The sequence below is a fragment of the Euwallacea fornicatus genome, chromosome 18, assembly GCF_040115645.1.
Source record: "Euwallacea fornicatus isolate EFF26 chromosome 18, ASM4011564v1, whole genome shotgun sequence".
NCBI lineage: Eukaryota > Metazoa > Arthropoda > Insecta > Coleoptera > Curculionidae > Euwallacea > Euwallacea fornicatus.
Window position 1 is genome coordinate 2294489 of NC_089558.1, and position 25178 is coordinate 2319666.

General features: G+C 37.0%; 6 protein-coding genes across 8 annotated transcripts in view; 3 read left to right on the forward strand and 3 right to left on the reverse strand.

Annotated features, from left to right (window-relative positions):
• Positions 1 to 157: 157 nt before the first annotated feature.
• Positions 158 to 9377, reverse strand: LOC136344902 (RAB11-binding protein RELCH homolog). Its single transcript, XM_066292794.1, has 15 exons — positions 8673 to 9377; positions 8299 to 8621; positions 8091 to 8249; positions 5036 to 5202; positions 4804 to 4980; positions 4437 to 4741; positions 4244 to 4389; positions 3947 to 4190; positions 3680 to 3892; positions 3466 to 3625; positions 2882 to 3242; positions 2663 to 2826; positions 2408 to 2610; positions 2191 to 2353; positions 158 to 2137 (listed from the first exon to the last, which is right to left on the reverse strand). The coding sequence occupies exons 1-15, from the start codon at positions 8920 to 8922 to the stop codon at positions 1879 to 1881; spliced, it is 3294 nt and encodes a 1097-aa protein (XP_066148891.1). The 5' UTR covers positions 8923 to 9377; the 3' UTR covers positions 158 to 1878.
• Positions 5341 to 8074, reverse strand: LOC136344903 (mitochondrial intermediate peptidase). Its single transcript, XM_066292795.1, has 4 exons — positions 7203 to 8074; positions 6382 to 7026; positions 6074 to 6325; positions 5341 to 6022 (listed from the first exon to the last, which is right to left on the reverse strand). The coding sequence occupies exons 1-4, from the start codon at positions 7792 to 7794 to the stop codon at positions 5421 to 5423; spliced, it is 2091 nt and encodes a 696-aa protein (XP_066148892.1). The 5' UTR covers positions 7795 to 8074; the 3' UTR covers positions 5341 to 5420.
• A 112-nt stretch (positions 9378 to 9489) lies between the features above and the next one.
• LOC136344914 (transmembrane protein 170A) lies at positions 9490 to 10816 on the reverse strand. Its single transcript, XM_066292808.1, has 2 exons — positions 10634 to 10816; positions 9490 to 10531 (listed from the first exon to the last, which is right to left on the reverse strand). Exon 2 carries the CDS (start codon positions 10443 to 10445, stop codon positions 10089 to 10091), a length of 357 nt encoding a protein of 118 aa, XP_066148905.1. The 5' UTR covers positions 10446 to 10531; positions 10634 to 10816; the 3' UTR covers positions 9490 to 10088.
• Positions 10817 to 10968: 152 nt separating this feature from the next.
• On the forward strand, positions 10969 to 12533 carry LOC136344910 (craniofacial development protein 1). Of its 3 annotated transcripts, none has more exons than XM_066292803.1 (4): positions 10969 to 11592; positions 11636 to 11916; positions 11972 to 12192; positions 12251 to 12533. In XM_066292803.1, exons 1-4 carry the CDS (start codon positions 11379 to 11381, stop codon positions 12354 to 12356), a joined length of 822 nt encoding a protein of 273 aa, XP_066148900.1. In that variant the 5' UTR covers positions 10969 to 11378; the 3' UTR covers positions 12357 to 12533. The 3 variants fall into 3 exon arrangements, with proteins under 3 accessions (XP_066148900.1, XP_066148902.1, XP_066148901.1); XM_066292805.1 differs by having other exon boundaries at positions 10971 to 11592; positions 11648 to 11916; XM_066292804.1 differs by having other exon boundaries at positions 10977 to 11592; positions 11645 to 11916.
• A 527-nt stretch (positions 12534 to 13060) lies between these two features.
• LOC136344908 (retinoid-inducible serine carboxypeptidase-like) lies at positions 13061 to 15058 on the forward strand. The gene is made up of 8 exons (XM_066292800.1): positions 13061 to 13188; positions 13457 to 13619; positions 13674 to 13965; positions 14030 to 14140; positions 14191 to 14407; positions 14463 to 14678; positions 14737 to 14891; positions 14947 to 15058. The coding sequence occupies exons 1-8, from the start codon at positions 13137 to 13139 to the stop codon at positions 15013 to 15015; spliced, it is 1275 nt and encodes a 424-aa protein (XP_066148897.1). The 5' UTR covers positions 13061 to 13136; the 3' UTR covers positions 15016 to 15058.
• Positions 15059 to 15672: 614 nt separating this feature from the next.
• The window catches only part of p130CAS (Serine_rich_CAS and FAT-like_CAS_C domain-containing protein p130CAS), a 31348-nt gene continuing 21842 nt past the window's right edge, over positions 15673 to 25178 (forward strand). Inside the window, exons 1-2 of the mRNA XM_066293147.1 lie at positions 15673 to 16057; positions 22549 to 22692. Of these exons, the coding sequence (XP_066149244.1) occupies positions 16022 to 16057; positions 22549 to 22692 (180 nt within the window). The 5' untranslated portion in view covers positions 15673 to 16021. The remainder of the gene's footprint in view (positions 16058 to 22548; positions 22693 to 25178) is intronic.

Below are 25178 nucleotides of genomic sequence, written 5' to 3' on the forward strand. Positions count from 1 at the left end.
ATCTTACTAATAACTATATTACCATAATACTAAAAGGTTATGAAGTACTAAACCTCCGATATGTAGTCATTTAAAATTGTTCACGTCGCGTCTTTTCGCTAACGTAAACTCTTCCAGACCGATATCTTCAAAACGAGGAGTAATGCAGAGCAAGAAATACTCAGTAACAAAATAACTTTATTAAAATAACATATTTCTCTTACAATAGTAAAAATAATTAAGTACATATAAAGATCTATGTTTGTGATCACATATCCAAATACATTAATATTCACATTTCTACTCTAAGATCTTGTAAATGCCTTTGAGGATAATATTTCCATTCACAACCAAATTAAATCATCATTTCACCAAGGGTGGCTTAAGATGGTGCTACCAACTCGAATAAAATAGTACACATGCAACACGAACCAGTTAAGCTATTGGTCTACTTATCTGCTTCAGATCTCAAATATATATCGCAGAACTGCTTCAGTGAGTGTTAGGTACAAATTGATACGTGCAGATATATACGGAGCGTCATATATCATTATGGAGATATTTCAGGGAACGATAGTAAACTAAAAAATAATAAAAAAATGCTAATTGACTTATAATCAAAAACGCACCATTTTCAAAGCTTTTTATATTTTTGTTTTCATTGTCTTATTTTTATTTTAACGATTTTGATTAAATGTTATGAAATATATTAGATAGTTGATAATTGAGTCGAATTATTTTTCCTTACTTCCTTTACATTCTCAATTTGCATCGATAAATATCAAGTTTTGCGAAACCGGTGAAAATTGCAAAAATATTGCAACAGACCAAAAAGATAAATAATTGGAAAATGAATTTAAATTTGGTATCAAAATTTATACAGGGAGTTTTAAGAATACATATAAAACATAAAATAATGCATGACCAAAAGAATATAAGGTCATAGCTGACCGACGATTTTGATATTTTGTTGTAATCTTGAAGCAAATAGGTATACGAAATTTCAACAATTTAAATTAAGGCATACGTAAGAAAAATGCTAAATATGAAAAAAAATGTGAAATATTTGTATATTACTTTGTATATCAAAAACGGAAGTTTTTAACCATGGATCTAGTAACATTTTTCTATTATATTGCTGATTACTATTGTCCTCTGCAATATCTCCATGATGATATGTTACATTTTGTATATGGAGTGGTACACTTATATTATAATAATGATAAATCTCTGATAGGGTGACAGTTACTAGCTCACCTAAATTAAGAATTCTGCCCCACAGTAGATAAAAAGCATGCTTTCTTAAACATCTTGTGAGGGTCATGACTCTGGAAGAGACTCAATTTAATCCCTACGCGGGGAAACGCAGCGTACTGTCATATGAATTTGACGTTATTGGTTCTAGTCCTTGGAAGATTACCTCAAGAGACATGAGGAGGAACCCTTAGTAGCTTAGACATGTAGCTATCACCCTCAAATATAATTTCCAACTATGTTAATTACAGTCCAGGTGTAAATAAATAATTTAATAACAACAATCTTCTGGCGAAAATCAAAAGAAGATATAGTAGCTTCTTGGTAATAATTAGAACTTTAATTTCATATTTAGATACACCTAGAATTTTAAGCGATTTCACTGACTAAATGCATACAAAATTACTTGGTTGGTCTTTGGCTCCAATAACTCTATTGCTCTTCTTAACGATAACTAAATACCTATATACAGTGCAACCATATAACATTTGATCATATTTAAATCACGTTAGATACTTATGTGCATTTCATAATATATTAAGCTGTGCACGTCTTGTAATAATACCTACAAATGTGCTGGGTTCTTGATGACCATTAAATATTAGTTCACTATTTTCAAATAACGTTTTTCTTTTGATACCCAATTTACTTCTTCTTAAAAATTCCCGATAAATTTGGAAGAGTATTGGATTTAGGCATGCTCGGCTTATTGAATATTTTAGTCACCCTCTGCCTCATTTCCTCAACCCCCTGATTAACATTATGTCCGAAATGTGAGCTGCGCCCCACTGGCGACCCGGGAATACTTTGATTACATTTACTGTCGCACTCTTTGAGCATGGCCAAAACCGTTTCGTGGTGATGCAATAAGGACGGATTTTCCGAGATCACTAATTCCAAGCTTCTACAAACCGAAGAATAGTTAGTTCTAAATTTTACCTCTTTTTTGCCGCTTACTTTAAACCACTTCTAATCACAGAACTAACGTTCTGATTGTTTAGAGGACTGTAGACTACATGAGTAAACGCTTCCAAAAGCGCTAAGGCCATGTCTATCTTACGAGTTTGATTCGTCATTTGAGACATGAAGATCGAGAAGTTTGTCAGTTGAGGCAAAATAACTGCAATAGTGTTTAAGCTATAGCCATAAAAATCTCAAATTGCGTTGCAATTACCATCATTTCTGAAGGCACTGCAACTGCCAACGAAGATATTCCCTAAAGTAACAATAAGCTGGCGAGAAATGGTGTGATTCTCCTTCAAAGATGGGTCAATTGCAAATGTTTGCAATTGCATGTAGGCTTTGTCATGAATTTCCTTCACACTGCAATTCGTAATTAAGCGTCCTAAAGCCGGAATTGTGGCTGTCCTCACTAAACTACAAATTATTGCTTGAAGGACAAATCTGGTTTAATCAACAATCTTATTACATGTCACTATCGCTAGCGAGGGTGACAATTGCTCCTGCAACATTGGATTTTAGCAAATCTTCACTACAAGTTCCGATTATTGAACAGAAGAGAGAAGCAGCGGCAGACTTCACTAAAGGGCGCTGATGAACAACTCCTGACCACAAGCACTCCACTACTACATTCTACGAATAGTAAATATATAAGATATATATTGTAGAACTCTCAAAAACTCCTCGCCTGCAATCCAGCTTCGCACAGTTTCTTCACCGTTATCTCCAAGCAATCTAGCGGGCTTCCACACAATGGCAAAGCACATAAGAACCTTTTCATTATGCTGGAAATCTCATCGAAATCTTTGGTCAATTGTAACACGGTCACATAGATAGGTATCACGTTTAAGCTGGGACAGAACTGGTTAAAGCTGCTGATTACCTGTTCCACATTTTGGATGTTTTTCTGGACAATCGGCCGGATTTTGTATTTGGTGAAATTGTGCCCGAATACGATAGAAATGTGTGCAAACAAGTTTAGGAAGCCCTGAAGCAGGGACTGCTGGGCTAAGTCGATGTGATGGAGATTGTTGAGTAAGTCAGGGAGCCTGGAAAGAGGATGTAAATTAAGTTATGAAATAAAAAAGACCTGAAGTTAAACGAATCTTTAGTAATTATTGAAGATGATAAATATTCCAAGAGAAAAATACATATACTCCAGTCAATAAGGCGTGACTAACAAAGAGTTTTTTCACTAAATGCAAATACTGGCCCAAAAGACACTCAAGAGGTTGCTTCTAGAAAATTGCTAATGCCTTTCAATACACTCACATTTCATCAACGACCCAGTCCATCGAGGTCCAAGAAGAATTCGGGTTGTCGGCTATGAACTTATCAAATTCGTGCAAAACCGTTCCCACATAAAAATCAGATTTCACAAAGCTTTCAGGGTTTGTCAACTTATTGCTACATAAATTACTAAAATCATATCCTGAAAACTCCCTTGTTATTACAAATTGTTGCGGTAAAATCTTAGAAACCTTACTAATTGGAACAACCACCTCCTTCTTAATATGATTAGTCACGTCCTCATAATAAGCAACTGAGGTCACAAGAAAGGGCAACAAAATATCAATCACAGCTAAAACCCTCTGAATCCTATCAATCTCTTGATTCGACTTGGACTGAGATTCCAAATTCCTGATATGTTCATTTAATCTGCGCAGCAATTTTTTGAACAAACTTGAAGTTAAATATCCTGAAAATTGCTTATTTTAGGACCAAAAAATATTTCAACATTAAGTAAACTTACCGGCCTGTAAGGCCCACTTTGCTAACACCGGGAACAAAACTTGGACACTTACATTAAAGACTGAATTGCTAGCATCTTTGAAAGTATTAAAAGCCAATTGCTCACATTGAGGGTATTTGTCTGGGTCTTCACAGTGGCAAAACAGTAAGGTTAAAGCTCTGAGAATTTGCTCTCTAACCTCGTCCTCTTTGTCTTCTAACATTTGCTGGAGCATTGAGAGGATTAAAGAATTCCGTATAGGACTCTAAAATGCTTTACTTCATCAAATTTATCAATGAAGCACAAGTGGCTTATTACGGAAACATAAGGGATCAATACAGTGCAGGCCTGAGCCACTAATAATCTCCTCTCAATGTACTTATGAGTCAATTGCAGCCAACATTGTGGCAAAATCTCGTTTTCCACCAGTTGCTCTTCAGCCTTCCTTGCTATCCCTATTACAGCTGAAACGCTAAATTAACCAACAGTCTCGATAATGATTAAATCAAACCTGACAATATGGCGAATCTCTCATTCTCGCAAGGTCTCTTTTTGAGGTGGAATAGTTGGTGCAATAATTTGTCTCTCTCTGAAGCATTAGGATTGAAGTAAATCGCACTCATTAGCAAGGGAATTACTTCTTCTCGTTTGTTTAAGATCACATTGGGGATGATCTTTAGTAATGACTCCGATATAGCGTGAATTAGACTCTCGAAATCCGTGTCTTTATTAAGGACAGTTAATATCCTGGAGTCTGGTTGGTCATCCACGTTTATATAGCAGAGATTGTAGACGTCCTTTACGTATGTTTCCATGCTGGAAAACACATTAGAACGTGCTAATTAAAGCATTGCTACGAAAGATAAATAGTTGGTTACCTTAAGTCTTTAAATTCCCGTTCTTTTGCGTAATAATTTTGTTGGGTGTGCTTAAAATCCGGCTCAGGGATGCTAATTTTAGCCCATTCACTCGTGTTAAGACTATTATTGGATACGTTGTCTTCCAGATCACTACTTCGCTTAAATAATACCATGCTTTTGTCTATAATTTCAAACCTAAAATAATCACGATCTTCAAGATGGTTTGAGAGTATTAAGAATGCATTACGACCTCTCCGGAGAGTCACCAATTTCGGATGTTTTGATATCACCAATGTCCTTCAAGTCCTCATCTTGAATTGGTTGTTCACTTTGAATCCGTTCCTTAAAGGTTTGAAAGTCCAGTAATTCTGCTTCGAGGAAATACACTTTTGATTTAAGTTTTTCTATTTCACAGATCTAAAATAGAATATTATGTTACTACTATTATTTAAGAAGCAAAAGCACCAGCGAAAGGGCGCTTGCTAATATAATAATAATTTTGAGACTTTGGAAATCGATTAGTTCCTTCTAGGTTTAAATAAAAATAAACAAAAATTAGTTTTCAGTTCTTTATTTTACGAAAACAACAAATAACAATTAAACATAACACAACCCAAAAACAAACAAAAAAAAAATCACATTTTCTTAACTAAATCTACTTGGCCCTGATGGTGGTTGATTTCTTCCACCAAAGCCTTTGCAAAAGCATTCGGAGTAGGATCAATATTCAGGAAATCCCCCACCAATTTCTTAGGGTTTTTACCACCCCCATAGGCTAAACACTCCTTTCTGTATTTCTCACCACTCGCTCTACATAAAGGATCCTTTTCAAAATAAGTTTTCCATATCAAATATGCAATAGCTCTTGAAACCAAATAAGAATAATACTTGGCGCCATACCCCACCAAGTGGCTAAACCTCAATTGCCAGGCAGTGTTTGACACGTAAGGCAGACCGTAATACTCTTTTTGAATTCTTGATAAAACCTCAGTGGTGGTGGCTCCTAAAGGGTGTTTTCCATGGTATGCCTGATCTAAAGCAGCGTAAAATATCTGCAATTGTGTTTCACTTGCGGTAAAAAGATGCTTCGAGGCGCAGAGACGATGTAACATGTCGTCGGTCATTGGTTGCTTTGTTTGAAAATGACGAGCAAAATGTTTTAACACTCTGATATCAGAGGCAAAGTACTCCATTAATATTGAGGGGACTTCGGCGAAATCAGTGCTGCATCGTGTACCTATAACCAGATTTTTTTTCAAAGTTCCCAATTTAATTCTTATGAGTAAACCTGTGACGTGTTGATACTGAGTTCTGCCTAACATCGAATGCATAGCATGGCCCATTTCGTGGAACAAATTATCCACCATATTAGGAGACAGTAAACTTGGACTGGACCACCGAGGTGGGGGCAAATTTAACATTAAAACTACTATAGGTAATTGATAGGAACTATCATTCAATTGCTTTCCCCCTTTTATAGTAAAATGGCAGTCCTGGTTAGGCTTTCCTGACCTCTCATAGAGATCGCAATAAATATACCCTTATAATAAACATATATATATGGTTTCTACTGCAATAAATCTTTAAAGTACCTACCTAGCAACCCCTCTTTTTCATGCACTACAGATAGTTTATAAACATCAGAATACCAGCATTCCCCAGAAGCCACATCAGTGTTAACTAATTGAATGCCATACAAAGCTTGGAAAAGCATATTTAAGCCATCCATACAGGCTCCCAATGAAAAATAGGGTGAGTATTCCTGAGTAGATACTCTAAACCATTCTCTTTTGGCTGTCTGAGTATAATATGGCACATCCCATGAGGCCAAAGGACCATACACTCCAGATTCATTTTGTTTAATTCTATCCATGCACTCAAAATTTTTCTGTGCCTTGTCCCATATATCTCTATTCAAATTGTCTAAAAATAAGGACACATTTTCTGGCCGATCTATAGTAGATCCTCGAAGGGCTCTTTCAGAATAAGAATTAAATCCACATATCTTTCCTAACTGATCTCTGCATTCGAGCAAGTTTGACAACAGAGTTTCTTGATTTTGGTCAGGATGTAAAAAAATCTTATAAGCCATCTCTCGAGCTATTGGATTGTTGGAATCAGTGTAAAGGCCATTTATAAAAATAGTGTCTCCTTCAGAAACAAAAAGATGGCGTATATTTTGGGGTAGTATGTTTTTCTTGATTATTCGAGGGTTTGCAGTTCCAGCGACAAAATGTTGGCCTTGAAGTAAATGATGAAAATTAGTGAAAAAAAGACGTTGGTTTTTTACTTATATATTTTAAAAAAACTTATTCTTTCCTCTATTCATTAAAATTATTTATTGTCATGAACATCCTATTTGTTCTGTAATGCTAAATTTAACAATAATAAACCTACTAATTAATAAAACTACTTACCTAAATGTAAGATTTCATCATTAAGAGCAACAACTTTATTCCTCTTATTAGCTGACAGGTGTATCCCACACTGCTCAAAATCAAACAAAAACAGTTCCCCCACATGATTATCTATATCACTGGTCGTAATAAAATCGCCGTTTCGCACTGCATTCCTCAAAACCTCATACAACTCAATATTTGTATTCAACTTCTCAACAATGCCACTCACAGTGGCACAAGCAACCTGAGCTGCGTGATTATATTTAGATTCTGGATGAGACAGCCTAATAAACTCGGCCAAATCGGCCACTTGACATAAAGTATCAGAAATCTCGTCAAAGATTTCTACCATTTTCCGGGATCTAGACACACTTAAAGCCTCTTCAATAAGTTTGTTAGTCTTAACAACGCAATTCTCTTTCAAATCATAAAAACCTTCGTTAGTGGTAAGTTCGGGAACCCCGAAAAGCCCGACGTCTTGGGTTTGCAAAGTGAATTTTGGCACTGGTCGGGTATTGAAGACTTCTGCCAAGGGGGACCAAATAGAAACTTTAGCGAGAGACGCCGACCATATGGATAACGGTTTGGTTGTTAAAAGATGCCGAAACATTGTGATGGTCGTGGTGGTTTTGAGGGCAAAACTATGGGGATGGAAGCATTTTTGGTTTATTTTGGTTCTTTAGGATGTTTAGCTACTTAACCACAGATTTTTGTTGACAAATGATTTTGTTTCAAAAATTTTATTGGTGCGTTCAGAGAGATAGCATGAGATAAAACGAGTGAGATATATAACGAATTTTAACGTCCCTTGCGGGATAGTTTTAACTGCTCACCTCCTGAGAACGTTGCCAAATTTACAACCGCAACTCAACAATATTATGAAGGATGTTAAAATTCAAAATTTACCTGTTCCTGGATAATTCTTCGCTTATCGTCAGGAAAATCAGTTTGAGTATTAACAGTAATACCACTCTGCCCGCTTTGCTTCAACCCTTCCCTGTACAGATGTAACAGCTCTGGAGGTTTTGATATATTTAAGCCCACATCATCCCAGTCGTCAAAGTCCTGAAACGACTAACTAAACACAAAAAAATCACAAGGTTTTCAATCATACTTGATTTTGGTTTTCATCTGCAAAAGTAATAGAAGTTAACTTATACCCCTGCAGCAGTAGATATTCATTAATTAAAAAATTTAAAGCTCTTTGTTCGTGGGGTTTAATCATGGAGAAAGCTACATTTCTCAAAGAGCCTTTATCAGGAGTACTAGTCTCAGATTCAATAGCAAAGGTAAGATTATTTCTCAGGGCGTTAATGGTTTCTTTGGCTTTCCGCAGTTCAAATTCCAGCACAGCAACTCGTTCATCACCCATTGTGCCATCTTCTGAATATCGTGTTAAATCCAAACTATCTAAAGTTGCCTGGCTGCCGGAACGTGCTAAAATGAATGCTTAATATATTGGTTTTTAAGATTTATTGAAAGACATACACAATTTTGTTGTGGCAGATTCTTGGGTGAATGTCTCAAAGTTTCCAGGATTGGAGAAGAAATCTCTTAAAACCTTGAGTTCTTTGCCTGCTTCTACAAGTTCGGTGTGAAGTTCTAACGCAGTAAGCAACAACTTATCTTCCAAAAGTTTTTCTGCTACATGATTATATGAAATTTGAGATTTTTCACGCTTCCTGGGGTCCAGCTGTTTGGCTTCAGGATTATCACTGTCAGGTATTGCCAAGGACATTTTTGATATTTTATGTAAGCTGTTCCATTTTGTGGAATGATGTGGTCTCGATCAAAAATAATTTGATTAAAATGAAGGGGAATATTTCAGAGGGAATTAATTGTTGGTAAAATTTTAAATCTCATAAATTCCTGTTAATCAAACTAAAATCTGGGAATGGCAATAGTTCCGCTTGTTATTATAATTTTGGGTCTTTGCACACGCCGCTAGACGTTTTCACATTAGCGAGAGTAATTAGGACGTTGAGTTTCATACATATTTATTTTGAAATTATATTCCATATTTTCTCATTTCAACCAAATTCTGTCTGTGATATGTTGATAAAAGAGGAAAAGAGCTAGAACTCTGGATATGAATTTAAAACTGGATCTGAAAGAGTGATCAGGGTATTTTGAGTAATTGATGAATTTTGCTCGTTGCGAACACGTTGACAGATCTCTAAATAAAACTTATCCAACGTTGTCAAGTCTTGGAACAACGTAAAAACTCAGGGAATTAAATTACGGGTAGCAGATATACGGAAAAGCAAAAAATAATAATAAAATAAGTGAAAGATACACAGAAAAGTTGATTCCATCACTATTATTGACTCAGGAATTACACAGTTTAAATTTATTATGGACTAGTAGTAGGTATTTGTACAGTGCATATTTACATTTCCTCACCTATGCTACAAGTGTTTATACATAGAAATAAATAAATTAGGACACGAATAGAAAAATCTATTCTATTATATTATGTATACGTAAACTATATGCATTTAGCACCATCACATTGATAAAAAAAATATCTAAATTGCCCAACTATTATGCAGTCTAGATCATGGCTAATGCAAGATAAAAATCCCCTTATTTGTTGTGTTAAAATAATTTATATTTACATGATATTGCTTCCATTAAAATATGAATCTGACCCAACGCTTCAACAAAGGAACAACCTTACATGCATGTGGCAAGGAATCATTTCCTTGTATTTTGAAAATCACAACTTCAATTTTAGTGGCAAGACAAACCGTTCCTGGGCAACAATTATTAACAAATTACTCACTCATTTAGCATTGTCTGCTTCCTAACAACAATCATTAATAATCTTAAAACAATTAAAGAATATCACCAGACCTACCGATCATTGGGCCACAACACCAAAAGCTAAAGTCCAATTAAAAATTATAATGTGGCTAAAATTCTGGTAAACCCCATACAACCCATGATAATGGTTTGGCCACAGCCCCAAAACAGGGCATACAGAGGGTTCATTGGATAACTGGACGCCCTGTATACAAACGCAATAGCTGCACTACTTACTATACCTGTCACCGCTGGTGTTAGAACACCCATAGAAAGTATTGCTATGGGAAAGTACTTTCCATACTTGTGTTTCCTAAGAGTAAGGAAGGCAATGAGGGCTGCCACTGTATGCACCAGTATTGATGAAAACAAGGCCCAGAGGAAGACGTGGTACCACATCTTAGAAAATGTATTAAGTGGTTGTTGAAGGGACAAAACGTCCCCCAACGAGTCCATGGTGGTGTGTTAATTAGTGTTTTATTAAGTAATATTGTAGGCATTGCTATTTAGCTTGTCCATTGCACTAGTTGTCATTAGGAATCCTAAAAACATTAATCGTCAAAGATAAGGAGAGTCAAAGAGGACATTTGTTTGCAGAGAAACTCAATTTTAATCGGCCTTAATTTAGCGTTGATAATACATACCTCGCATCGTTGATTGAGCTGTGTACTTGATTCAACTATGGATGTTTCGTTTATTAAAAAGGAATAAGTGTGATGGCATTATAGCGAAAAAATACTGAGTATTTAAAAATTATACCCAAAGAACGGGGAAATTATTTTGGATTTTTGACATTTGTTTTTGTTTGAAAAAGGTTTTTAATCTGTTATTGTGGCAGCAGTGTTTTGACTGCTCAAACAAACCAATGCTGCCAATATTTGTCGAGAGAAATAGTTGTTTACGTTAGGTAGAAGATGTCATGTTAACATTTAAACAGCTTAGCAACAAAATTAGTGTACAGTTTTACGCTAAATTAGTTGATTTTAAAAAATTAATGCTTTGGAGGGCTTATAATAAAATACAAAAGAAATAACTAGAATACTGACACTATATTCTTACTTTATATACCTTAGGTACATTATTTACTCATAACGAGGAACGCATTTATCGACTCAATTAAAGTCATTTTCATTCCCGGAGAGCGGACTGTTGCAGCTCTGTCCATTTTCGTCTACCATTAAACCATAGCCACGCCAGTTTGTTACCGATTTTTTAGCATCAATTTCTAAAATTCAAGTGTCGCTTCTATTGTCCCTTTTGAAGGCTCATCCAGGAAGTGAATTATCAACTCGTTAATCTTGTCTTAAACCGAATCTCAAACTTTCTACGCTTCCTCCTATTATTTTTCCGTAAACTTTTCAGAAGTTTTATTGATATTCTTAAAAAACTATGAACCAGGAAGAATTTCCCGAAGACAGCGACTCCAGTGACGAAGATTACGTTCCAGACAGCAAAGTCGAAGACGCCGTCTCAGAGGAAGAGTCCGATGGCATTGCTGAAGACCATTTATCTGGCTCTGACACTGAAGTTAAGGGCAAAAAACGTCCAAAGAAAACCAAGAAAGCTCCCAAAAAGAGGAAAGTCGCTAATGAGACCAATACTGGTGAGTTGCATTTGCCAGCAGTCCTTTTAGCTTGACTTATGAGAGTCTGTAGCAGGGCCTTTGGAGCAGAAAGTGACAGTAAATGCTGCAGATGATAAAAAGAAAGCTGACGATTTGTGGGCCGATTTCATGAAAGACACTGGATTTAAATCAAGGACTAGTCAGACAGTACCAAGTACCAATAGTTCACAAATTACCACAAAAAACAAATTGGAAACATCTCAGACTATTTCCAAAGCAGACACAAATTTGCCACAAAATAGCACTGTGAAAGTGACCCAAATATTTGAGTTTGCAGGTGAAGAAGTCAAAGTTGAGAAAGAGGTTCTTTTACCACTAATTTTCCTCTAAGAGTGCTAAACTGTGGATTCATATTCAGGTTAGTGCAACTTCTGCAGAAGCTCGTTTGTTGTCTCAAAGTACTGCTAAAGCTTCAACTAAGAAATCAGGTGGTTTGGGTGGCATAAGCAGTGTTTTAAGTCAGTTAGGAAAAAAGCAAAAAATCAGTACTTTAGAAAAGTCAAAGTTGGATTGGGACAGGTTTAAAAAAGAGGAGCATATTGAAGAGGAGCTTGAGATGCATAACAAGGGGAAAAATGGGTAGGTCTCACTACAATTAATATACTGAAAGCATAAAAAAAATAAAATTAATTTTTAGATATTTAGAAAGACAAGACTTTCTCCAAAGAGCAGATTTACGAAGGTTTGAAATTGAGAAAGAGATACGGAACGCAGAAAGGGCCAAAAGGTTTAATAGTACTTAAATGTAAACCTTAAGTCACCATATGAATTCATCAGTATTGTCTGCAAAGCTTGTTCTTAGCTATTTTATTACCTGACATTTATGACGATTTCCGTGCGTTGCTGCTATTTAAAATTCGTTTATATCATGAATAAGTTGTATTATTTTAATTAAAAAGTGGTGCGTTAGAAACATTCCAGATCTGATTTTTTCGATATCACGAACTTCCCTATAAACATTTTTGGTGGTTATGTGTAGAAACTAAGTAGAACATAGGCAAAAATACATATGAATAAATACAGATGAATAAAAACGCCTTTTTATAGCCTTTTAGATATTCCAACACCTGCAAAATTCTTCTCAGGAGCTTCCAATCCTGTATTCTTTAAACTAGAATGGGTTTTTAGAGATGATTAACTTTATTCTAAAGAAATTTTTTGAACAAAATTGCTCTAAAATGTAAAGCAGGAAGTTTATTTAAATTCAATAAAAAATTATTCTTAGATTGAACCAATGAATTATTTCTGCTCGATCTTGGAAATTCCATTTTATCTATGTAGAACGGCACACGTTTCATAAGTAGGTACTTTCCTATTTGTAGATACTGGAAATCAATTCTTCCTAAATCATTATAGAAAGAAAGACGTATTATATATGTTAAAATGTATATTATCAAATTCTAAGCACTTAAAGATAAAATACTGCTTACAGTGTAATCAGGTAAGAGGATATATAAAGACAGTAATTTTGGTACTAATAATTATTTCAATGTAAATTCACCAACCAGAGGGTATTAGCCAACATGAGACTAATATTAAGTTTATTGCTTGTAGGAGTGTTGTCCTTATCTCTTGGTGAGTAACTTAATTATATTAAATATAAAAGTAAATAAATTAATTGTTCAATTTAAGAGTTTTAAATCAATTGTCCAAAAAAATCAGTTAAAGCTAAAAATCACTCAAAAAATATATTTGTTTTTTAACTCGAATATGCGTCTATTCTGGACAAATTGTTGAAGTTACTTTAGTGTTTAGACACTACTAACTCTGATTCGATGATTATCCATCTGCGATTTATCCAAGATTATCTATGTAATGTTCTTATTAACAAACCATTTTCCAGCTAAGAAAGGCTTCGGCCCTACTGACCAAGAATGGGGCTACGTCGCAGTCCGAGAAGGGGCCTACATCTTTTGGTGGCTGCACTACACCACTGCTACCACCAAACCTACTGAAAGACCTTTGATCATTTGGCTTCAAGGAGGACCTGGCGGCTCATCTACTGAGTAAGACTCTAATTACTGCAAGTAATAATAATCACTATTCTATTATGAATGCAGATATGGAAACTTTGAGGAGATAGGACCTGTTGATATGGACTTAAATCCAAGGAATTACACATGGGTGCAACATGCCAACGTGCTGTTTGTAGATAATCCCGTAGGCACTGGGTTCAGTTATGTGGAGTCTAATCAATATGCTACCACTAATCAGCAAATTGCTGTTGACTTTGTGGAATTTTTGAAGGGTTTTTACAAGGACTTGCCGCAGTTCGAGTCAGTGCCTTTGTATATTTTCTGCGAATCTTATGGGGGTAAAATGACCGCTGAAATTGCTTTGAATCTTTATCAGGTCAGGATCTCATACCACAAGGATATATATAAAAAAAATCATTTATTTATACCACAAATTATAGGCCATTGATAAAGGAGAAATCAGAAGTAACTTTAAAGGCGTGGGGTTGGGAGACTCATGGATATCCCCTGTTGATTCTTGTCTGACCTGGTCACCGTACCTTTACGCGCTGGTAAAACCCTGCTACCAATGCTCAATTACGTCACAATAATTCAATTGTAGGGGATGTTAGACACAGAACAATACGAAAGCCTTAATAATAAAGCTGAGAATGTCAAAAAACTAGTTGAAGAAGGCAGATGGGAAGAAGCCACTAACGCCTGGGGAAGCTTAGAATTTTCCGTGGACCAGATGGCTGGAAGAGTAAATTTCTATAATATCTTAACTAAAATTCTGACAGGATTCTTCAAATTCAAGGCATTATATAAACCTGAAAACGGTAATAAACCTGCTCAAGCATTGAGTTTTACCTTTGGTTCTCAACAAAATTGTAGAACTGCAAATAACTGACGGGAGCTTAATGAATGATCAAGTAGCTCCAGCTTTGAACTTGACGTCGACATGGGGTGCCCAAAGTGACGATGTTTTTAACTACCTCAGGATGGACTTCATGAAACCCGTGACTGATGTGGTGGAAAGATTGCTCAACGAGACTGACATTACCGTGGCTGTTTACAATGGAGAATTGGATTTGATTGTTGATACTCTTGGTAGAGGCAGTGGAACTTTAATTTATAGATGAAAGTATGGATCAATAAATGAATTTAGGCACTATTAACTGGGTGAACAGGTTGAAGTTCAAGGACTCACCGTTATGGGTAGGCACTTACAAAAGAGCTTTTACAGTTGAAGGCATTATCGAAGGCTTTGAGAAGAAGGCGGGAAATTTGGAGTTCTATTGGGTGCTCCGAGCTGGACATATGGTGACCTAAAATTCTATAATTTTGGGTTTTAATGTACAATACAATTTCCTTGTAGGTTCCAAGCGACAATCCTAATGCAATGCTGCACATTCTTCAACAGGTTACCGACAATTTTCAAGTGTAAAATCAAATTTGTGAGCGAATAAAGACATTGCAGAAGTATTGTACATTTTGTTTTTTTGTAAGTTTGATGTGGAGAGCTGAAAATGAGTTTGGGACTCAGGTTTTCCAAAGGATTTTAAAAGTTTTGTGTATCTTGGGTTGCCCAGCTCAACGCATTTGAGGGAAACAGTTATAAGGGTATACGAGGGCGCATTCAGAAGTTTGATCGTACCTCCATCTGTCCCTAATAACTTCACTTATCAACATTGAGAATTGGGGTGCGCCTGTAATGAAAATATGCAGTACTGGAACTTGGTGGTCTCTCATTTATTTTGAAAACAGCTTTTTGTCGAAAATTTGTTAAAAAAATATCAAGATCTCAATTCCTTCCGGTGCAACTCTTATTTGACCATCTACGTACTACTTACTTCCCAGTGCAGTGAATTTAGATCTTTGATTGAGTGAAGGTTCAGTAGCGTACGAGATGCTGGAGTGTTGCGTGAGCGTCGCTGTAGTAGGAAACGATCTTAGTCAGTGGCTTTATTTAGATTTTCACGACAAATTTTATCATTCTCGTAGACAGTTTGTGTAGAGATTTGAAACGAGAGTTTTGCGCAGCCCCCTCCTCATAAATATCCTGACATGTCATACATGGCAATTAAAAAATTAATTACTTGGGATTTTGCGACAGGCCCTTGCTGGATCAAAGCCGTTTGCTGCGGATGCTGTAACAAACCATCCGCCCAAATCATTCGCACCCATCTCCTACCCATGCTCGCCTCGCTTCAACGAGCTGGTCGATCACATCGCTTCCACTGAAGAAGGCGAAATGAATCATTCTATATGATGCGATCACGTTGCTGGTTCAGTTCGTTACAAGTCGCGCTGTGCGCAGGGTGCAAATGTGTTAAGAGTGCGTATTTTCTTTTATTTTCTTCTTGTTTGTGTCATCATGTGTTTACCACCCCTTTGATTAGTTTCCCTACTGTCGATAGTTATATTGTTTCGGTTTGGGTTCACAATCGGCCATGCCTCAACCCCCCGACGTTCCACCCTCAGCACAGGTAAGAGCACACAATCGATAAGTTTGCGCTGCTGAAGCAGATTCGCCATTTGGGGGTTATTTAATGAAAGTGGCATTAACTCCGATGGAGCTTTATTGATTTGATGATTGGGAGGATGCACGGGCGGAGGGAATCACGTCATCCGGTGCATGCGATCATCTTCCTGGCCGCCGAAGAAGCATCTGAGAATTATTGATAACTCAGTTTGTTGAAAAATGATTTTAAAATAAAATCAATTTTTGGACCGAAGGATTTTTCGAAAATGAGAAACAATATTAGTGATTAACGAACGCGGCGTAATTTGCAATCTATGGTCATTGCGTTACATGATTAGACCTTATCTATGAATTGATTAACCTGCAATTCTTGATTGATGATTACAAGGCAAGTTTCTTTATCCATCATTGATCAATTTTAATCACTTAACACTAAGGATTCATTGACGTTTATTGGTGTCCCGACTGCTATAGGAAACACAGTTTGTATATTATATTTATATTTGTGAGAGATTAGATATCTACTCATAACGATATTTGATAATATTATAAAGTAAATATTATTTTTCTCGCTGAATTCCCCTTAACTTGTCCTCGTTGACATAAAATTGCCGAAAATTGAATGAATCGTATTTAAAAATAATGGTTTACCTTGAAAGCAAAAAAATCCACTTGAACCATTATTTTACGAATTAATTTTACCGTTTTGTGCTTTTGGGGAAAACGGCTGAATTAAAAAAAATTAGAAAATCCAAGATGGCACTTGTAAAAAAATTAAGCTGATGATGGTTGTCGGAAGTCGAAATATCGGATTGCAAATGTGACATCGGGGCGTTGTGCAAAAGGAAAAGTTGTGAAGGGTCAATGATTCTGAATTATCTAGCCAAGTATGCCGAGAAGAAACGTTTTTTCGAAATTTCAGTTTTTTACAAACATCTCCGAAACTGGAATTTTTCTAATTTTAAAACTGCACATTGTTCAAAAGCAAATCGCGCAACTTCGCCCTAATCCATTCGACCGCGCATCTCTCATGTTCATCCAAATTGCCATGGCTGAGCTCCAGAAGCGAACACTATTGTGAGGCAAGAAGACTCAAATTCCAATTTCGTCAACAAGAACGAAAAACTGGTACTTTCCAGGTTTTTGAATTGGTACTGGGACCGACTTCAAATCTCAACAAAAAAAAACGATTTCTCTCGTTCTCTCTCGCTCCTTTACCCCAATTTAACCGACCTGGTCTGTTTTATGGTTACTGAGGCTCCAATGGCTCAGATCCAGAAAAGGGCACCGTGCATGTGGAAATGAAAGGAGAATGTGAGAAGTTAGAATGCCTCAAAGCGAATTTAAGGGACCTGCAAGGGATTGAGAAGATATAAGAGACGAAGAACTCAAATTCCGATTTGCAGAACACGGAGAAAGAACCGGTACTTCTCAAGTCTCTGGATCGCCTGTATCTTACTTCTTATATGGAAAATAGAAATCCGTATACTTGCTTGCAGATATATCAAAATTAATTTAGATAAAACAACTAATTTGCATTCGATTTCGATAAAATCAGAGTTATTAGGTTCGATCTGCCAGACTGGCCTTGTGATCGAACAAAGGTGAGATGCATGGAGTATCCTCGTTTTTTCCTTGTTTCTTTTGGTTAATCGTTCTCGAGTCGGTTCACACCGCTGCTATCTCTATTTAGATCAGGCTCACGTTTAATGACCCTGTCCTGATCGATAGATTTTCTAATAGGACTTGTATTACTGGCTCATTAACTATTCATGCACGGAGATAAGAGTTTTTACGTGTTTGCTCAGTACATTTACGCGAATTTTTCATTTTCACACTACAATACCCGAGACAAACCGCAACAAATGACATCATCGTTCCGCACTAAATAGACCCCGCAATAAATTTATTCCTGTGATAAATATGCATGCACGTCTATATTAATGCCTCCTTCGATGGCAGGAATGATATAAACGATTTCTGCACACCTCCTTTGCCCAAAACCGACGGACGGCAACGCAAAACACTGAAATACCAAATATGGTAACTCACGCATAAGTGCACTATGGCCGTGGCATGAAATTTATGTAACTCAACACCAGCCGCAACAATACACACCATCCATTAACGATCGACCCTTTGACTTTGCCGGCGACTTGGCTTTTATGGGCTTGCCCTATAAGGGCCTCAGGGTGATAGAAGAGATTGGACAAGTGCCACATGTGGTCGTGGAAATTTACCATGTGGTTGTGTGGTCGCGGGCTTGAATTGTTGTCAATTAATATCAGCGATTTATCTGTTTTGTGAGAGTGAAAGTTGAATTATTGTGTTGGTATAGAGGGTTTTGCTGTACCGTAGCTTTTAATCACAGAGCAATACTGAGGTACACCTTGAAAGTAAAAAAATGTGTTTGTAATTTCAAGAAGTGCTGACTTTATTTAAGTGAGTTTACGACACAGACTTCTTGGTCATTGTCGTCCACATCAGAAATTATGGGAAAGTTTGGGGAAACTCATACTGATGTACATCATCGTATCCTGATGGATGATTCATAGAAATGTATGGTCAGAGCCTTCAACCTACATTTAGTCATTTATCCAAGTACTTTTCCGTGACTTGATTCCCATGATTGAACTAACTGAATGCTACTTTTCAGCACTCTCCGAGGTGCTTAGTGGACTGACAATCGTTTTTCTTGAATTTTGGGAGTCGATCAAGGTAAATTACTCTCAAATTCCCACAGAACTATGAAAAATTTGAAGGAACTTCCCGGAGGGATTGAAGATCTAATGCTGAAGATGTTTAGGGCCCTACTGGTTTTATCGTTAATCAAGGAATTTGTTTTTGTTTGGTAGCTCAGATAGATTAAAAATGCGCCCCAGCGCATTAATCTCGCCGAAACGTCCAGTTACTCCTCATAAAATGGAATCAAAACAATGAATTGCAGAAGAGAAAGTTCAAACATTTGATTGATAGAGATTTCCCTGCTCATGCTCCCATCAAATTAATTTTTTAATGAGGCTAAAAAACCTTGAGCTACAACTTGAGTCTCCTTTTGATCTCTCCTCCTTCCTACTTACCCCCCCCCCTCTCCACCCTCCTACTTACCCCTACTTGTTTCCCCCTTATTTACGTCTCCTGTGTTTATCCTTTCTTCTTGGCAACGTATTAGGAAACGAAAATAATTTCATTGTACGCATTTTCCCTTCTCATCGTCGCAACCCCATAACCGACAACTACTAAAACGGCCTTTTCTAGCACGTACCTAATCCTTTATGACTTATCATAATAAAAGGCACGTGGGCAAAATAATCTGTCGAGAGGATGCAGTCAAGACCATTTTGCAGCTGCCCCAAATGTCGGTGGTGTCCCCTTTAGCACTTTAAAATTGAATTATCTTGTATCTTATTCCAACATGGTTTTCATTTCCTCTGGAATTCCGCGAAGTAACGTAAAAATTAATCGAATTGTCTCTTTTCTTTTCAGCAATTTACACTGTCGCCAGCAACTTTTCCTAGCGAATGAGTTTTTGGGGCACAGGCGCCGCCTTTAAAATTCCCGTTTGGCTTAAGCCCCCATCATAATCGCATAGTTTGAACTGACACGTGTCGGCATTTCGGACAAAACTGACTTTAACTGTAAACACGAAACTGCAAACTATCCGCCTCATAAAGCAGCAATGAAAAGTGCCCACTGGAGTTTTCCCGGTTGCAAGCGCATTTGCAGCTGCAAAATTCCGATGTTGCATTGTCGGCTTCTAGAGCAAGAGACAAACGTGTCTACAGATAAGGCCCATATTTGTTTGCTTAACACGCATTTGCATCCGGATCCGGTCCCGACAACAAAAGTCAACATTAACATGGTGTATCTTGCCCGACCGCTTCCAAGAATGGAGATGCATCATCGGCATCATTTTGAATAATCTGGTTGCAAGACAAACGCCGTGTTTATTTATGGCAATTTACGTTAAAACCTCACAAAGATAATTAAACGCACCAATAGTTATGTGCCAGTTTTTGTTCAAATGTTGTTTAACCTTTGATCTGCCCCCGAAAGCTGTTTGCCTTGGGTGTGGTAGAAACCAGATATTTTAATCATATTCTGTAACTTACCAAGCCATTGATAGCATCGGGGGCTTAACGATGTTTTCTTTCCAAACAGGCACAAACCCTTAACACATGTTTTCTTTCCCACACGCACAGCGTAGCTACGTAAGACAGAAAGTATATACAGGGTGGCCTTTACTGGATCTCAGCCACTGGGACCTCGGTAACCATAAAACACGAGGTCGATTATATTGAGGCAAAGAGGCTGAGGAGTGTGAGAGAAACCGATTTTAGAGTGGAGACTTCGAGAGTCGATATCAAGGGTGATTCAGATTTCTGGAAAGTACTGGTCCTCCCTCCTTATTGCGCAAGTTAGAATTTGAGTCCTTTATAGCTCCTCAAGCTGTAGAGTCCTTAGATCCTCTTTGAAACATTCTGACTTATCATATGTCACTCTCATCTCCACATTCCTTTCTCGAGCTCAGTTATCGGGACTTTGATGACTGTATTAGATACGAGGTCGGTTTAATTGGGTCCAAGTTGTATAATTTGGAGTTCGGGAACGTGCCATTTGAAATTTGAAAATCTCCGATGAGTTTCAGAGGTATTTTCCTCATGCTCGATAACATTGATAGTTACCTAGACCTCATTGGTTTAGCCCCAAAGTCGCACGCCCTGTATATGTATGTAAATACGACCGCTATCATCAGGACGATAACTGTCTTCGACGTGTTCCGATATAATTTATAGCATTTAACACGCCAATATATCTTATTCCCGTGATAATACATCATTAATAATTTCTCCATTAGCCTTTCCCTTCGCATGATATGTCCAACGCACATTTTTACACCTATTATTGTAATGGAAAGTAGAAATTACGTATTAAGTATAAAGGCGTTAGAGTACGGAAGAATGGGCCGCTCCTCTTTCGCAGATCAAAGATTGCGATAATTAAATAAAAGCCACCGGAACTGTAAACTTATTTCAAAGAGTTAGTTAGATTGAAGATAAGGTACAAATCTTTTGTGATGGAAGTGGAGGTGCAATGGACATTGTCGGGTTTCGAGCGGTCATCAGCTTTAGTCAGTGGCTAAATTTTAGGATTAAGCCAGCAAGCCTAAAAATACAGTTTCTCGTTTTAAAACCTTTTTAATGGAGCTTTACAATCTATAACAAATAGTGGAGAAATAACGGCGCAATATTGGTGCTCTTTTAGTTCAGAATAGCCAGAAATAATTTTAGTTCAAATTCCAGCCAATACAGTATATGTTATTATTCAGAGGTCTCCCCAGCGGGTGGGTGATACGGAACTTCCTATATTTTTATATACACAAAATAGAATAACAATGCACGAGCTCTGCACCAGATTTTCTAATAAAAAATGTCGTTACGTATCACAGATTAGAAAAATTCGCATCTAAGTGACATCACCGGCGCAGTGTCTCTTTTTGGGCATTGAAGAATTATCTCAGCTTGAACAGTTGGGGTGCGAGGAAAGTTTGAGTGACATTTGAGAAAACTCACATTAAATGTCTTCATGACAGCTCTTTTTTCTCAGTTTTAAAAATTACAAAAATTTCGTTAAGTCTACCAAAGCCGTATCTGAATAATTTTACGTGAAAGGGGACTTTTTTCCGCTCTTTGAATATTTGAAGATTTCAAAATACAAATGCGATAAAAATTGGAACAGTCAGCTACCAATCGAAGCCCAAAACGAGTCACAAAATGCAGATTCATTAACTTCAATGCAAACCAATTGATTACCGCCAAAACTTCCCATTGCATCTACAAAAAAATAGTTACATAAATTATTTCAACGGTGTCATTACCACTCTTTTACGTAGATCTTCACAAAAATGGTTGGTAAAACCTTACTCTACATGTGGGTAGCAGAACGATGATAATAAACCATAAAAAGGGTGGGAATATAAGCTTCTGAATAGCCTGAATGGGTTTTCAGTGGCACAATGCTGTCTAGTATTTTGTTCAGTGGAAGAATGGGAAATTTAAACTTGAATGGAGTATTAACACCAACAAATTTCATGCAAAACTGCTTTTAATGGGATTATTATTTATTACTCTAAAGCGAGAAGTCGCTCGATATAAATTGAATAAAAACTCCTATAAAGTTAGTAATAAAGCGATATATTTACAGTAATAATAATGATTATGATGCCGTTTTTATTCAGTGTTATGACGTGAATGAATGCGCCAAGAATAGGGCAACTTTTTCACTCCAACGTCATTCCGCACCATATGTCGATTAAAGATTTATTACTGCATACACGCATCCTTTCCACATTGCGTTAACCCAGATGTTGATCATATTTCCGAGACATATTTTGTTATTTCGTAATATCGAATGGGGCTCACAAGGCAGTTTCTCTTAGAAAAACTAATGACACTTCTTTGTTCAAGTTTTTTTGATTTTTCCTTTATCTTTCAGCATTGCGTTGCCAAAGCCCTCTACGACAACGCCCCGGACACTCCAGACGAGTTGGCATTTCAAAAGGGGGACACTTTAGTAGTTCTCGAGCAAAACACGGCTAACATTGAAGGGTGGTGGTTGTGCTCTCTCAGGGGGAGACAAGTAAGTAGAGTTTTTTCCGATGGACAGAAACAATTTCCTTATGAAAAAAATATCCTGTTGATGTCTATTTGGTTTATGTACCCACCAGATTACTTCGGGGGTTAAATGCACATTGCGCGCTCCGGTCCTGTATTGTTTCTCCTTCTGATTCCCTCAATAAATTTTTTCACGCTTTCTCCAAGACTAATTGATACCCAAATTGGGTTAACACAAAGGCGGTATTGTTTTATGACGGACAGGCTGTGTCCATACATATATTTATTAAACTGAGTAGAAAAAGTGAAGAGCAATTTTAGGGCGGACTGTTGCATGCAAAGAGATCATGACGTAAACCGCTTTTTCATTTTGGTTTTGATAATGGTCTTGATTATTCATTTTGACCTATTATTTTGAGCTTTACACAAAGACGGTTAAAGAGAAAAATTCGCAAAATGGGAGAGTTAGGTACGCTTTGTCGAAGTTAGTTCATGGCGAAGTGAATGACTAAGTGAAGGCCGATGACAATCTATGCTGGTACTGCGACCGAATGGACAGCCCGGAGCACACAACGTTTGCGTGTCCCAGGTACGAAACGGAGAGAAAGCAGACGGAATCGGTATGCAATGTCCGATTGACCACACGTAACCTAACGCAAATCATGATAAGGGACGAAAAAGGACGGACAGCGATAGCGAGAATGCTGAAAGGAATACTGAAGAGCAGAGAAAAGAAAGACCGAAAAAAAAGTAAACAGACTTTTACACGAGAAAAAGTAAAGACAATTCACAACAGAGGATGCAAAGCTGTCATCCTCTGAAGTAATGCCAAACGGGTGTTCCGGACGGAACCATGGCAGGAAGAAAGGAGGTTTTAATGAGTAGGCGTCCTCATCACGGACGAATCCCATATAGTTCGGTCGCCAAACCAACAGATGAGTTCATGGTTAATTCAGGTTGATGACGAGAATGTTCAGAGGTACAACGAAAGTGGAAGAGATGGAAGAGAGAAAAATGAAGAGAGCGCTCGAAATCAAGAGAAGACCATGAACGTACATATGTCGAAGATAAGGCCATCCCTCTCCCCAGAAGAGATGCCTCTCTAAGCTTCTGAAATGGGGGCATCAGGGCAAATAGAGAATTCTACATACCTAGGTCACACTATATCAGATCAACCATTACCCGGGATGCATAAATACATTTTTTCCTTATCTCTATATAAAAAATAAGTTAGGTCCGATTAAGTAAGATTGAATTAGTGGTGCATATTTACTTTAAAGCCGGATTCGCTTAATCTCGAAGCACTTAGTGACACAATTTTCTTGCGGAAATTATTTCTAATCGATTTATTTGCGATTTCTATTAATACAAATTTTAAAATTGCTAATTTAAATTACTTGGTAAATACGTAATGTCATTTTTAATGACCCACGTAAAACACACCTTAGTTAGAGTTTTATTTGCTTTTAACTTGGATAAGGCGAAAATTCCACAATTCGTACTATTAATAGTCCTTGAGTAATTTTCATGTGTTAATTACAAATTTTGGTGTTCAGTTCCCTGAAATATGGGGGCTACATATTCGCGAAAATATACGGGGGATCTTCTAAAACTAAAGGGATAAAAGAGAAGAGTATGCGCAACTTCATGATCAATTATGCTTTAAGATTGGAAGAATTCTGAGTACTTTTGAAGACATCTGAAAAAAATCTAATCTCTTTCATATCATAAGAACATAATAGAACGATGGAACTGTGAATGTCACAGGAAAGCTCCCTGAATGCGTCCCTGATGACTTCTTGTAAGCAAATCTCGTAGAATCCGCGGAAGATCTCTTCAAGTTTAAGATTTCCTGTGTGGTCTTATAATTAAAGGAAAGTCGGACCTTTTTTCTACGTAACCACCGCAGTTCTTATCACTTTAAACTTGACCTAGTTTCATTTATATAGAATTTATTCCACGGTACTTAATGTAATATTTACCAATATTACCCGAGCTATATCTGCTATAAAGTAATAAATGATTACGTAAGTAAATATGCATTATAAATAATGACTTTTTTTGAATTTGATGTACAGGAGGTCGTAGATATTGATGATTATAGTAGTCCATACATAATTTTAAATGTTCCTGTTCTTTCCTCGCCTTGATAACAAGCATTGAAGAATTTGGAGAAATTTTAACATTCAATATTTCGCCATTTAAAAAACATTCCTGATACCTCATTTTTATTTTGAATAATGCTGATCGAATCTCCAAATTTTCGCTTGATTTAATCAATCCCCATAACTATTTCCGTTTATGAGATCTCCACGCTCTAAGCGTCATAGTTTGAACGCTCTGGAGCATTCATTGAGCATAATAGGCAAAAATGGGATACATTTTTTACGCTAATTGAGCCGCTGGTTAATTGAATTAGACTTAATCCTGCACTGGCGCCAAAGATATTTTTATTACCGCAAAAGACCATTCATCTTTGCATACCAGGTCACCGATTTATGGTAATCTTGC